Raw genomic sequence first — 14,067 nt, 5'->3', positions numbered from 1 at the left:
GTTGATCCATGATATTGTGCTGCAGCCCTTCACACACAGACCCAAAAAGATCAAAAGTTTGCTCTGATACCACTGATAACAATTGCACTTGAGATTGTTTTTGGAACAGAAAGAACAGAGGAGAATTCTTATAATAATACGTGCTTCTTATTAGCCAAATACAACACACATAAAATAAGTTTCTGAAACAGGTAGTTATAAACTTAAAATACAAACTTCAATAACTGAAATCTAAAACTGATAATATAACTGCAAATAACCAACACTTGTCCTTATCACGTCTGAACATGTTCTTCTGCAGCACTTAAGCCAAAAACACATCAGCTCCCAACAGTAATCCTTCCCATATGAAGAATATCTGGGCAAAATTTGTTCTTTTTTTTTTCTTTTTGCTGAAAACACGGAATGAAAGACATGCAAAAATCATGACTTTACAAAAACGCTTACCTTTTTTGTACTTTTCTAGAGATGAGCGTAATCCAGAACTGTGACCTTTGAATTGTTTGTCCGAGCTCAGGAATGGTCGAGAACCTTCACTTTCTGGCGGATTGGAGAGGGGATTCGCATCTGACGGATGTTTCCGGGATGATGGAGAAACGCCTCCGGGAGCGGTGGAGACATCACGGCGTTTTCTGCAGCTGATGAAGAATCTGCAGCGGTTCGTACGGTCTCCATGGAAGAGAACGACATCGCCGGCACGAAGATGTTTCTCCTTGACGTACTTGCTCCAGTCCCAGGTCACGACGTAGGACTGGCTATGTTTCCAGTAGAAGAACCTGAATCGCCAGAACTTGCCATCGTCGTCGTCAAAGCATAAGAGAAGGCGCCCATTGATGGAGATGGTGGGGAAGCGCTTCTCGGCATGGTGCGTGGGGTTGACGGTGCAGTGGAGCTTGCCGACGTCGCTTGAGGTCAAGCATTTCTCGAACAAAAGCTCCTTTTCCGCTTCGCACTGAACATCCCCGGCGGAGGATCGGCCTGCGATTGCGTTCATACCGGTCCCTGAACCTGAATCCTCTGATGCTTCCATTGATGTCATCTGTGATCGATCTTCTGTTCTTCGATTCTGCGACTAGGTTTCATAGCGTTGAATAGTCAAAATCCGAAATGAATGGTGAAGGCCCACAGCGAAGACTAACTGGTTGGAGTCGATCATTCTCGGAGTGGGGCAAAACTTTATCATTTTAAGCTCTATCATCAATTCCCTCGCCATGGCGTCTCCATCTGGTCGTTCCTCCTCGTCGGATCTTTTCCGGAGGCAGTACGACGTGTTCCTGAGTTTCCGAGGAGCAGACACGCGTCATGTTTTTACCTGCTACCTCCACGAATTCCTTTGCCGGAAAGGTATCCACGCTTTCTTCGACGAGGACCTCCGGCGAGGCAACGATCTCTCTGCGCTTCTGGACCGGATCGAACAGTCGAAGATCTCCATCGTCGTTTTCTCCGAGAATTATGCCAACTCTGCATGGTGCTTGGAGGAACTCGCGAAGATCGTCGATTGCAGGGAGATATTTGGTCAGGTTGTTATACCCATCTTCTACAAAGTTTCGAAATCCGATGTGGAGAATCAGATGGGAAAATTCGGATCTCCATTCAAGAGTGCTGAAGAGAGTTTCCCGGGATTTCAGCACAGAGTTCCCGCGTGGAAGGAAGCTCTGAAGATTGCTTCAAATATCGCCGGCTATGTTCTGCCGGAGAAAAGGTAAAATCCATATCTAGCATTTCCATAGTTTGGATTCCGAAACTTCACCAACAACATCAAAAAATCTGGAATCGTTTGCATTGTTCGTTCTGAAATATGAATGTTTGAGCTGTTACTATTCAAGAAATGTTGAAGGAACATGGTGATGGCACTTCTTCACCCATCTACACTGATATGAAAAGTTAGGATTATTTCCATTGTATAGGTTTGTAAGAAAAAGGAAGGATTATGACCAGAACTGTCTTGTTCTTTATTTTGGTTTCAGGTTCGGTTCATCATCAATATAAAAAGTGTTCTCATAGAGCCATAATCTTGGAAACTTGTTAAAATGGAAGGATGAAATAAAACTGAGTTCTGAAATTCATGGTCTCAACATGATTTCAGTTCCATGTGTGGTCTTAATGCTGGCCAAATTCGTTCCTGGAGTTCAATCATCTGACCTGTTCTCTTTTACCTCTATTGTAGACTTAACTTTACTCGTTTTTTTTTCAATTTGGCAGTCCGGAATGCAGCTTCGTTGACAAAATTGTCAAGGAGACTTTCAAGATGCTGAACAAATTGTCTCCATGTGAAACTCGGGGTCTTCCTGGGATCGACTCACGTTTGGAGGAACTGGAAAAGTTATTGATTTTTGATGCTTCAAGTTGTCTTCGAATTGTTGGGGTTCTTGGGATGGCTGGAATTGGTAAAACAACTGTTGCAGATGTCATATATAAACGAAACTACGGTCTCTTTGATGGGTACTGCTTTCTTGCAAACATTCAGAACGAATCCAGATTACAAGGGTTAGACCATTTGCAACAGAGACTCCTCGGTAAGGTATTGGATGAAGAAAATCTCAACGTAGGAGCTCCCGATGGAGCACATGAAGCCTTGAAGGACCGTCTTCGAAACAAGAGGCTGTTTATTGTGCTGGATGATGTCAGCAGTGAATATCAAGTGAGACTTCTTATTGGGCAACGGGAATGGTACCGAGAAGGAAGTAGGATCATTGTGACAACCAGAGACAAGAAACTGCTGAAGAAGATCGCGGATGCAACATATGTTGTTCCAAGATTGAATGACAGGGAAGCTCTGGAGCTTTTCTGCTTGAATGCATTTTCCAACAACCTCTGCCCCACAGAAGAATTTATGGATCTCTCAAACAAGTTTCTAGATTATGCCAAAGGGCATCCTTTAGCGCTGAAGTTGTTAGGTTCTGACCTTTGTCAGAGGGACAAATTATATTGGATTAGGAAATTGGAGAGGTTGCAAACAAGGCCGGATGGGAAGATTCAGGAGGTTCTAAAATTGAGTTATGAAGAGCTAGGTTCTGAACAAAAGAACATGTTTCTAGATATATCATGTTTCTTTAGATCAGAGAAAGCAGATTTTGTGTCAAGCATTCTGAACTCTGACTGTGCTGATGCTGACGCTGTCATAAGTGATCTTGAGGATAAGTGCTTGGTAACCGTTTCCAATAATCGGCTTGAGATGCATGATCTACTGCATACGATGGGGAAGGAAATTGGTTATGAGTCATCCATAAAAGAAGCAGGCAAACGCAGTAGGCTGTGGAACCACGAAGATATTCGTCATGTGCTGAAGCATAAAGCGGTGCGGGATTCATGTTTTATCGGTTTACCATATGATTATTATTCTAGTACATCTTATATAACCTCAATGTGATTCTTCTTTGTTTTTTTATATTCAGCTTTTCCTGCTACTAACCTTTTCTCTTGCTTACCAGGGCACTGGAGAAATTAGAGGCATCTTCCTGGACGTGTGCGAAGTAGAGAGGATAAAACTAAGTCCAGATGTTTTCTCGAGAATGTGGAATCTCAAATTTCTCAAATTCTATAATTCTCATTGTTCCCGGGAATGTGAGAATGCGTATAAACTTCGTTTCCCAGAAGGGCTAGACTCCTTTCCCGATGAGCTGGTGTATCTCTACTGGCAGGGGTTCCCTTTGGAGTCTCTGCCATCAAACTTCAATCCTAGGAAACTCGTTCATCTTGACCTGCGCTATAGCTGCATCAAACAACTGTGGGAAGACGAGAAGGTAAATCCTCAGCTTATGTTTCTTCGGTTGATTAGATTACGTGGTCAAGTCTGCATGTGTTTAGTTATTATGTTATTGCCTGTTTGTTGCAGAATACGGAAAATTTAAGGTCGGTTGATCTTAGTCATTCGAAAGACTTGCTGAATTTATCAGGCTTGTCTGAAGCCCAAAACCTGGAAAGACTGAATCTGGAAGGCTGCACAAGTTTGACCGAGTTGTTTTCATTGATCCCAAAGATGGACAGCATTGTTTTCCTGAACCTAAGAGAGTGCACAAGCCTCAAGAGTCTTCCAAAAAATATCAATATGAAATCTCTGAAGACTCTTATCCTCAGTGGTTGCTCGAATTTTAGGAGATTTCGAACAATTTCAGAAAGCATAGAGTCTCTATATTTGGATGGAACAGCAATAAAAAGGATCCCTGAATCCATTGGGAAACTTCGCAGCCTTGCTCTACTGAATCTGAAGAACTGTGGCAGGTTGAGGTATCTTCCCAACAATCTCGGCAAGCTGAAATTTCTTCAAGAACTGATTCTCTCAGGCTGTCCAAAGCTGGAGAGTTTTCCAGACATCGAAGAGGACATGGAACGCTTGGAGATTTTGCTCATGGACGGAACAGCCATCAAACAGACTCCGAAAACGATGTTTCTAAGTAATCTCAAGACATTTTCGTTCTGTGGATCGGAAGTCCAAGATTCCACAGGCTTAGTGTTGCTTCCTCTCTCAGGTTGCTCTCACATTTCAGACCTCTATCTTACAGATTGCAATCTGTGCAAATTGCCAGACAACTTTTGCTGCTTATCCTCATTACAGTCATTATGCTTAAGCAGCAACGATATTGAGTACCTACCTGAAAGCATCAAGAAACTCCAGCATTTGAAGTCGCTTGACTTGAAACATTGCCGGAAGCTGAACTCTCTTCCAATGCTTCCACCAAATCTGAAGTACTTAGATGCTGATGACTGTGCTTCATTGGAATCAGTGGCAAAACCAGTGATACTTCTCCAGGCTGCTGATACAACACATTCTACTTTCATTTTCACAGATTGCTTCAAGCTGAGTCGAGATGCACAAGATAATATTGTTGCTCATGCCCAACTCAAAAGTCAGCTACTGGCAAATGCATCTCGTCAGCGTAATCACAAGGTCCATGACTGCTTACTCCTTTTTCCCGATGATGATATTGTATTGTATCTTGTGCTTAATGATGGTTTTCTCGGTGTCCTTGCAGGGATTAGTGCTGGAACCTTTAGTCAGCGTATGTTTTCCAGGAATCGACATACCATTGTGGTTCCGCCATCAGAGAACGGGTTCTTCCATGAAAACCACCCTCCCTCCACACTGGTGCGACAGTAGATTTATCGGGTTTTCCCTATGCGTGGTTGTCTCTTTCAAGGGCTATGAAGATCGTACCAGCCGCTTTTCAGTAAGATGCAGATTCAACTTCAAGAACGAAGATGGTGAGTCAATTAGCTTTAGCTGCAATCTCGGGGGATGGAACGAGCCATGTGGATCATCTGGCCACGAGCCACGACGCCTTAGCTCTGACCATGTCTTCGTCAGCTATAACAACTGTTTCCACGTCAAGAAATGCCGGGAAGAGAATAATGACCACAGCAGATGCTGTCACACGTCGGTCTCACTGAAATTCTATGTGACGGATGATGCAAGAAAGAAGCTAGAATGCTGCGAGGTGGTTAGATGCGGGATGAGCTTGCTCTATGGCCCTGATGAGAATGACTACAGACTCCATGAAATACAGGAGAGGAACGACCTCGATCAAATGGTATCTGTATCAGAAAAAGAAGCGGGTTTATATGGACGTGCTTCGGATGAGGCTCTTGTATCTAAGAGAGGCCGAACCTGCTTACAAGATGACGAGATACGGAATGGGAAACGAGTAAAGGAAGAGATCTCCTTATACTGATATGAGTTTGTTGTTTTTCAGTTTCCTCCTCCAGACAGCAGGCACCAAGGCATAACCTTTGGATTCAGGCAGAAGGTGAGATCATATGTCTTCTCTCCATTCAACACTAAACAGAACAGGATAAGACTGGTTTTACGAGGAACATGTATGAAACTCTAAACTGATGCTACATACATAGGATTGTAACAAGTGATGATCTTTAATTTCCTCTATAAAACCTAAACCATAGGTTCTTATCTTAGTTTTACTCAAATTTAATTATGATAAATGAGAAGAAAAAAGGTGTTTGTGAAAGAGAAGCTGGCTGAGACTTGCCTTTTGAGGGCCGAAGCAAAGGTGTTTCAACGCAGATGAGATGAACGAATTTGGAAGCCAAGCCCACGTGCAAGCGTTGCCTTGTTCCCCAAGTTTCATATTCTATTTCATATTCTTAAGTTGAGTTGGGAAATGGTAAAGGACGATGGCTTTTACTTGTCAATAAACAATGCATATCAAAGTTGACTTTTGGGTTCTTACGGAGTTAACGCGTGTCATTTCCAAAAATTAAAACTTATTTCTATTTACCCTAAATTAATTTTGAAATTTCATTTGGATCTTTTAATTTTTTTCATGATGAAGTGCACGTGAATTTTTGGAAGTATTATTCATATTAAATCTTGTTAAAAACATTCAATTCAACAAATAGTTAATTCAACATAAATGGTACTTTCCTTTTTTTTCGTGAATAAATGGTACTTTAATCTAATATACTATATATCATGGCATAGTTGTATTGTATCTGTCTTGATATTAATTTATTTTTTAAAAAGCTAATAATATTGTATCACGCAATTAATAGTAATAAAATTAAGAAAAAGTAAAACTATTCAAAAAGAAAAAATCTGAAGAATATTCTAGAAAAATTAGAACAAATTTAAGGATTATCGAGCGGCGTCAAATCTAATACAACATCATATGCATTAGTGCCTATGGAACAAAGAATTGCTAAAAGTCAAAAGCTAAGAGTGATGAGAATACCTAAAAACCCGCCCGGAAAGGATGGAAGATCTTCAAAAGTCAACAAGTGGAAATGCACCGAAGGGTTGACCATTCTTCATCCTACGCCTAACCCCAACTCATTTTTCTTAAATTCAAAGTTTGATATTTCAAAATCTAAATTTTGACCCATATTTTTATCCTAAATATGTTGAATTATCATTAAATCCCGTGGCGGAATTCTTTAAAAAAAAACAAAGTGGATGCATTTAGGAAATGCACCAAAGTATGCATTTAAAATACTAAATGATCAATAGAAAAACTTAATAATTCTTTACATTATATATATATATATATATATATATGCATACTTTGTATAGACTAATTTAAGTGGGTTAGTGGGTATGCAGTGAAGTGCATGTGCACCCGCTCGGTCCACTTCAATGGTGATTGATTGCCGATTGGATTTATTTTGATAGAGACTTAGAATTTATATTACCGTGTAACTCCTAATGTTTATTTCGAAAAAAAAACTATTATGCGTGTTGATGCGAAAATAAATTGTTATTATTATTATTTTATTACTATTAGAAATCCTTATTATTTTAAATGTTGAACTATCTTTAAATTTATAGAAATAGAAATGGAATCGATGTTTATTATCATAATTGTAGTATTTGTCTAACAAAAATAATTAAAAATATAAAAATCAAGTCTGAATATTTATGCATTCGTTATAATTTTCTAAATCATGTTTTATATTATCGTCTAAAAATCAAATCAAAACTAAATCATATTTTGTGAATAAACTTCATGTCTGAAAAAATTTACAAAACCAAGTTATTCATTATGCGATAACCGTCACATCAAACTTATATATATACACGATCTATTAGAACATGAAACCGTAAAAAAGAAAGAGCAATGAGCTTCCAACGATTAGTACACAAAATGTGATTGGTGAAGGCAGCAGCAACATGTCACATGACTATCCATGCCCACTAAAAATGGAAAACAAATTAATACAAGTAAAGCTTCACGTTTTCTTTATAGTCACTACATACGTTACCAAAACCACTTCTGCAAAAAAAGAAATTAAAAAAAAAAAGCACTTAGACCCAATTTTCATGACCCATCTTCACCTTTTTCATCACTTCTATTACAAAACAAAATAAACATTAAAATAATCGCTCCAACAAAAAAAAAAGCCCACCATTTGCTTTTTATGTATAATTTCATTGATAGCCATAAACTTAAAGAAAAGAAATACAGAAGATGGCTACACAGATCAAACCAAAGAAGCCAAATTCGCATTTCAGCCTCTGCACCACTCTCTTCTTCACCGTCCTCTTCACCATCCCCGCCCTCTTCCTCCTCCGCACCTCCTCCTCTTGCTCCTCCCCCTCCTCCGCTGGCTCAGCCTTTTCTTCCTCCTCCGACGCCGTCTATCCACGGTGGTCCGGCGATCTCCGGCAAGCCGAATTCGCCTGGAACCGCCTCTCCCTCACGGCGGCCAACCCTCCTCCGGCCACCCTCAAGATCGCCGTCTTCTCCCGGAAATGGCCTGTCGGGTCAACTCCCGGCGGAATGGAGCGCCACGCCTTCACTCTCCACACCGCCCTCGCCCGCCGCGGCCACCGCGTCCACGTCTTCACCTCCCCGCTGAATCACTCGCCGGAAAACAAGAACGCCCCTGTCTCCGGCGACCTTGAGTTCCCGAGAATCCACTGCCACGGCGAGGCCGAGCCGGGTAAATGGCGGTACAACAAGGCGTGGGAGCTTTTTCAGGAGGAAAATCGGAAAGAGCCCTTCGACGTTGTTCACTCCGAGAGCGTCGCCTTGCCTCACTGGATCGCCCGTGACGTGCCAAACCTCGCGGTTTCGTGGCACGGCATAGCGTTGGAGAGCTTGCAGTCGAGCATTTACCAAGATTTGATCCGTAAACCGGACGAACCCAGATCTCCGGGTTTCAACCAAAGCCTCTACAATGCCGTGCTCCCTAAGATACTCGACGAAATCCGATTCTTCCACAACTACGCTCACCATATCGCCATCAGCGACAGCTGCGGAGAAATGCTCCGAGATGTGTATCAAATCCCGGATAAAAGGGTTCACGTGATTCTCAACGGAGTGGACGAAAACGGGTTCAAACCAGACCAGAAACTACGTTTACAGTTCAGATCTCAGATCGGTATCCCGGAAAACTCGTCGGCGATTGTCTTAGGTGTCGCCGGAAGATTGGTCAAAGACAAAGGGCATCCATTGTTATACGAAGCATTCGCGAAACTCGTCCAAAAACATCAAAATTTGTATCTTGTCGTTGCCGGGTCAGGACCGTGGCAAGAACGTTACAAAGATTTAGGACAACGTGCCATAATCTTGGGATCTCTGAATCCAATGGAGCTCAAGATCTTCTACAATGGGATCGATATATTCGTGAATCCGACACTGAGGCCACAAGGGTTAGATCTGACGTTAATGGAGGCGATGCTGAGCGGGAAACCGGTTATGGCGTCAAGGTATCCAAGCATAAGGAGGAGCATTGTCGTGAACGAAGAGTTCGGTTTCATGTTCGCACCGAACGTGGAGGCATTGACGGCGGCCATGGAGGCTGCGGCGGCAGAAGGGGCGGAGAGGCTGTCGGAGAGAGGGAGGAAGTGTCGGAAATACGCGGCGGAGATGTTCACGGCGACCAAGATGGCTTTGGCTTATGAGAGGCTCTTTCTCTGTATCAAGCATGAGAGGTTTTGCAATTACCCTTGAGATTTTTTTATTTTAATTTTCTTTCCTTTTTTTATTGGTTCTGATCTGTATAATTTATAAAAAAAAATATTAGCATTTAAATACGCGAATCATCATTACACTCAATGGAAGAGATCAACCAAACATTGGAAATAGCAATAACGTAGATTCATCTATCATATCATATGCTCTACTCCCTCCATTTCAAAATAATTGTTATTTTAGATTATTTTACATTTTAAAAAAAAATAGAAAAAATCACATACACTCTTATTTAATACTATTATAATTAATAATTTATTGGAATTTAATAGGATAAAACTAGAAATTATTGTAAAAAAATATCTTTAAAAATGTAGAATAACAAATATTTTGAAATATAGAAAATAACTTAAAACAACAAATATTTTTAAAATATATGAGAAAATCAAGTAGGACCAAAAGTCAAGACGGTAATTACTTCATTAATGACAAAGACCATAAAATTATAAGCTCAAACAAGTAGTGTTCCGACCAACGTTAGTTCATCACAGATCCCATTCTATATCTGAAAAAAGATCAAAACTTTCCCACCCAAAAAGGAAAAACAAATGTACATACAAAATCCTCGGAGGTAACAATCTATGAATAGAGCATACTCGAAGTTATCCGGTCTTGTTCGAAACGGTAATAAGCTCGTCTAGTTCTGAGGAACAACACAAAACTTGAAGCTAGGCCAAGAACCGACAAGCATCCCCACCACACAAACGTCAGCATATAGCATTCCCTTCCCATGCATATGACCGAGTCCGAGGCCACGGCCGTTATTTTCGACATTCCATGAGAATCATAGACCAGTGCTGCCAAGAACCCATAGATCAGTGAACCTATCGGTATGTTCGTGATGAGGATGTTGTGGTTTACGCCTACGCTGTTCGGACCAAACAGCTCTGACGTGATCGAAACTGCAGCAGCGAATATGAATCCCGAGCTTAGTCCTATCAGGGCTGTTCCTGCTTGTAGCGCTGATGCGTGTCCAGACGAAGCCAGGAGGAAAAAGGCGACTGGTGTCGGTAAGAGGGCAATGGCTAGCCACCCGGTTCTTGCAAAATATACCTTCCTGCACAAATGCATCACTCACTATACTTCACATTTCTAACCAGGACCCTTTATCCGATTTGGATGAGAGGACTGTGTGGTTACGGATAAGATTTTCTAAGATCATTGAGGCTCTATTGTTCTAGCTAGACATTTCGATCAATATGGTGAGAGTACATGTGCTGCTCATCTTATAAGCATGACGGAGATAAGCAAGGGAAAAATAATTACTTACGCTCGGATATAATCTGGAGTTGCTGAGAGCAGTCGGCCAAAGAATGAGAAAGACGAATAGAGAGTGACAAGAGTGGTGGTGTTGGAACTCTGTCCCAAGGACTGTGCAATCTGTCCAAGATTGTTGCTGTAAACAAGGCCGATCGTGCCACCGCAAAAATATGCAGTATAATACAGCCAGAAATCCAACCGACGCACCAGCAGAGACAAATAATGTTCTTCCCCGAGCATTTCCAGCTGATCTTTTGTAACAATTTTCCTGCAACAACTGTTATCTTCCCATTCATCCATACTCTTCTGGGGCATACCTATGTTCGAGACTCCATCATTGAGCAACTGGTAGTCATCGAGACTGGAAGCACGAGTCACCATTCCTTTATGCACCTCAAGCTCATCAACGTCGACAAGAATGAATCCAGAACCTTCTAGGCTGAAGCTGGAGTGGATGGTACGATGATACCAAGAACGGGCATACACAAGACCAGGGATACACAACGGGAAGATCAATAGAAATATTGCCCCACTAAAGAGAAGACGAGCAGTGGCTACACCAGAAGCATTTGACCCGAACAGAAGGAGATAAACCCCGTTCAAGATGGCTATGATGTTGAGCAAGAGAAACATAAGAGAATCACGTCGAACTCCATCAGGGGGAAGAGGGTCAAGAGGAGGCTGGCGAAGAATCGGGATAAGGGCGAAGAACGAGATGATGAGAGGGATAAGAGCGTTCAAGAGAAGGTACAGTCGGGTAGAAGACGGGTTGATGGCGTTGTAAGCGAGTGTATACAGGGCTGCACTGACGCCATTAAAGCTCACGGTGAGGGACAAGGCGAGGGGACGGTGGTTCGGGAAGTGGCGAATGCAGAGGATGAAACATACAGTGTTGAACCAGCAGATGCTTAATCCAGCTAACAAGCAGCACAGAAAAACCTGTCATGTCGTTTAGACAAGAAGATTGGAAAGAGCAAGAGCTCTATTTGCAGGGAAGTTTTTGATGCAGAGGACAAAGCAAACGGTGTTGAACCAACATATACTTAGCCCTGCCAATAAACAGCACAAGAACACCTGCCAGTCATCATTAAAGAACAACACTTTCTCAGTTCTTCTGTAACAGAAAATCGTATCCAACGCTGAGGAGAGTTTAGTCTATACAAACCCTATAAAAAACACGTTTACATTAAGATCTATACGTGATGTTATCCGCTATTTAAATCACTTTGCATCATAAAAAACGTGAAAACAAAGAAAATTGATGTGAGAAAAATCTATGAAACGATAATCGAATTAAAAAATTTCAACAAGGAGCAGTTTCTTTAAATGATGATGGCATAAACAAAACAAATTATTTAATATGATGCATTCACTAGTCAGATTTTTTAAACATAAAAAATTCCCCATTGCGATTTATTGTTGTCAGCATTTTTTTTTATGCGAATTATTATATTATATGGAAAGTATGCGCATTCAATTCCATTACCAAAGCCTTTATATATGATATTCTAGAACCATCCGAGAGTTCATTTGCTTAAGGAGACGCGTAGCATGTGCGACCCAACCAATCAGATTAGTAAAAGAAAATCCACAGAAACGACAAAACAAAAGCTGTGGTAGACAAATCTTCGTGTTCGTCCCATTTGCAATTTTTTTTAAAAAAAAAACCCGAATATGTTCTCCTATCATATGATGCCCTACTTGCTGCACTATTAGAACATATCAAATTCACACCATGACGTTAGCAATGGTTGATTATAATTTATAAGAGAGCACCAACCAATTTATAAAATATTTTTATTCGATAATTTATATATATCACAAAGTCAAAAGGAAATGAAAAAAGAAAAAGATAAAATGTTTAATCATCCCTCCCACCAAGTCGAAGGAAGAAGCAATGGTCGTAAATGTAAGAAAAGGAATCAATTATTTAAATATGTAAAGGCAGAGCAACCCTATTGGGTATTATTATTATAACATAAAGTTGAGAAAATGACGACTATTTAAACATAGGGCATGCCTATATATTATTTAAAAAAAAAAGACTAGACAAATTTATCTTTTGTTTTTGGTCGGAAACGGGATGAAAAGAAGGTTCATGGACCGCATAGTCCGATATACGTATACATATTCATGTGTATATATGCGTATTAGATTCGCTGTGGTTACAAAGAAATGGAAAGCCGAGCCATCCCCGTAAGCAGCACGTGGTCGTATCGGCGAACAAAGAGTGTTTGATCATTATATTTTATTTCTTTTTTTCAGTTTATTTTATAAAAGTATTGTATAAATACACCCGATCCAAAAAAAAACAACAACAATAATGATAACAATAACGGTCCAGCAAAATTAATTTTTTTTAAGAACTTTAACGATCCAGCTTTACATTCACATCTTCTAGAATTGGTGAGAACACATAGAATTTCATCGTTTTTCGATATATTCAATAAATAAAAATTGAGACATGGAAGACTAATTCACTCCAGAAAATTCTAATCACAGATTTTTAGCTTTTTAAATGGAGAAATTAGCATTTGCATCACGGATTTTACGTGATTATTGTCTACTCAGCACATCAAAATTACTTTTGATGATAGATTTGAATGAACACTTTGATCATCATAGGGGTTTTTTTTCACGTGAAAATTCTCCAGAGAGCACTAGCTTCTTCAATTTTCGACTAGAGAAAATTCGTTTTTATTTTTATTGTTTATTTTAGGAGTTAAAGTTTTGAGTGGAATTGCATTCCCACCTATTAGGAGAATCAAAAGAACATATACTTCGAAATGATTTTCAGATATTCTAATACTTGTCGTTGTGGAAAATTTCAAACCAGACTTTTAAGCATCAGCAATGAAAACGGAAGAAAGAAATAGAAAGCAATGAAGTTTAAAAAAAAAATGTTGCTAAAATGAGAGAGGAAAGAGAGAACTTACGACGATGTAAGGCAAGGAGATGAGATCGCTGATGACGAGCCACTGGACGCCATAGCCGACGAACCCCATTATCGCGGCAGCGAAGAGCACCGCCCAGAGCGGGAAATACAGGAGAGCGAGCCCCGACGACCATCCAAACACCTTCCCGAGATCCGAAGCGACGGCCAGATAATTCAGCTGAACCTGCGAAATCCCTAGAACCGATTTCAAATCCGACGAGTACGCCGAGAAATCGAAGTTCGTCCCCGTGAACGCCTGAATCCAGATCGTCGCCACCAGAATCATCCATTTCCGAGACTGTCCTGCCATCGCCTCCCTGCCGGATTCTGAAATCTCCGGTCGCCCTCACCGAGATTTCGCTTTCTCCTCCTCCTCCTCCTTCTTCTTCTATGGTAGAGAAATCGCTGTTTATGCGAGGGAGATTATGTGGAATGGTTTCAAGA

At 40.8% G+C, this 14,067-nt stretch overlaps 3 protein-coding genes across 3 annotated transcripts; 2 read left to right on the top strand and 1 right to left on the bottom strand.

Moving 5' to 3' along the window:
• The first annotated feature begins 1,187 nt into the window (after positions 1 to 1,187).
• Positions 1,188 to 5,910, top strand: LOC104811322 (inactive disease resistance protein RPS4-like). Its single transcript, XM_010537983.1, has 5 exons — positions 1,188 to 1,702; positions 2,203 to 3,298; positions 3,432 to 3,743; positions 3,836 to 4,888; positions 4,974 to 5,910. The coding sequence occupies exons 1-5, from the start codon at positions 1,212 to 1,214 to the stop codon at positions 5,667 to 5,669; spliced, it is 3,648 nt and encodes a 1,215-aa protein (XP_010536285.1). The 5' UTR covers positions 1,188 to 1,211; the 3' UTR covers positions 5,670 to 5,910.
• Positions 5,911 to 7,750: 1,840 nt separating this feature from the next.
• On the top strand, positions 7,751 to 9,521 carry LOC104811306. The gene has a single exon (XM_010537969.2). It carries the CDS (start codon positions 7,920 to 7,922, stop codon positions 9,405 to 9,407), a length of 1,488 nt encoding a protein of 495 aa, XP_010536271.1. The 5' UTR covers positions 7,751 to 7,919; the 3' UTR covers positions 9,408 to 9,521.
• A 309-nt stretch (positions 9,522 to 9,830) lies between these two features.
• On the bottom strand, positions 9,831 to 14,057 carry LOC104811295 (protein NUCLEAR FUSION DEFECTIVE 4-like). Its single transcript, XM_010537959.1, has 4 exons — positions 13,625 to 14,057; positions 11,658 to 11,762; positions 10,699 to 11,522; positions 9,831 to 10,485 (listed from the first exon to the last, which is right to left on the bottom strand). The coding sequence occupies exons 1-4, from the start codon at positions 13,931 to 13,933 to the stop codon at positions 10,008 to 10,010; spliced, it is 1,716 nt and encodes a 571-aa protein (XP_010536261.1). The 5' UTR covers positions 13,934 to 14,057; the 3' UTR covers positions 9,831 to 10,007.
• Between the last annotated feature and the right edge of the window lie 10 nt (positions 14,058 to 14,067).

Source organism: Tarenaya hassleriana, unplaced genomic scaffold (assembly GCF_000463585.1).
Source record: "Tarenaya hassleriana unplaced genomic scaffold, ASM46358v1 Cleome1, whole genome shotgun sequence".
NCBI lineage: Eukaryota > Viridiplantae > Streptophyta > Magnoliopsida > Brassicales > Cleomaceae > Tarenaya > Tarenaya hassleriana.
Note: the sequence above shows the minus strand (reverse complement) of the source record. Positions and strands in the feature narration are given on the sequence as shown.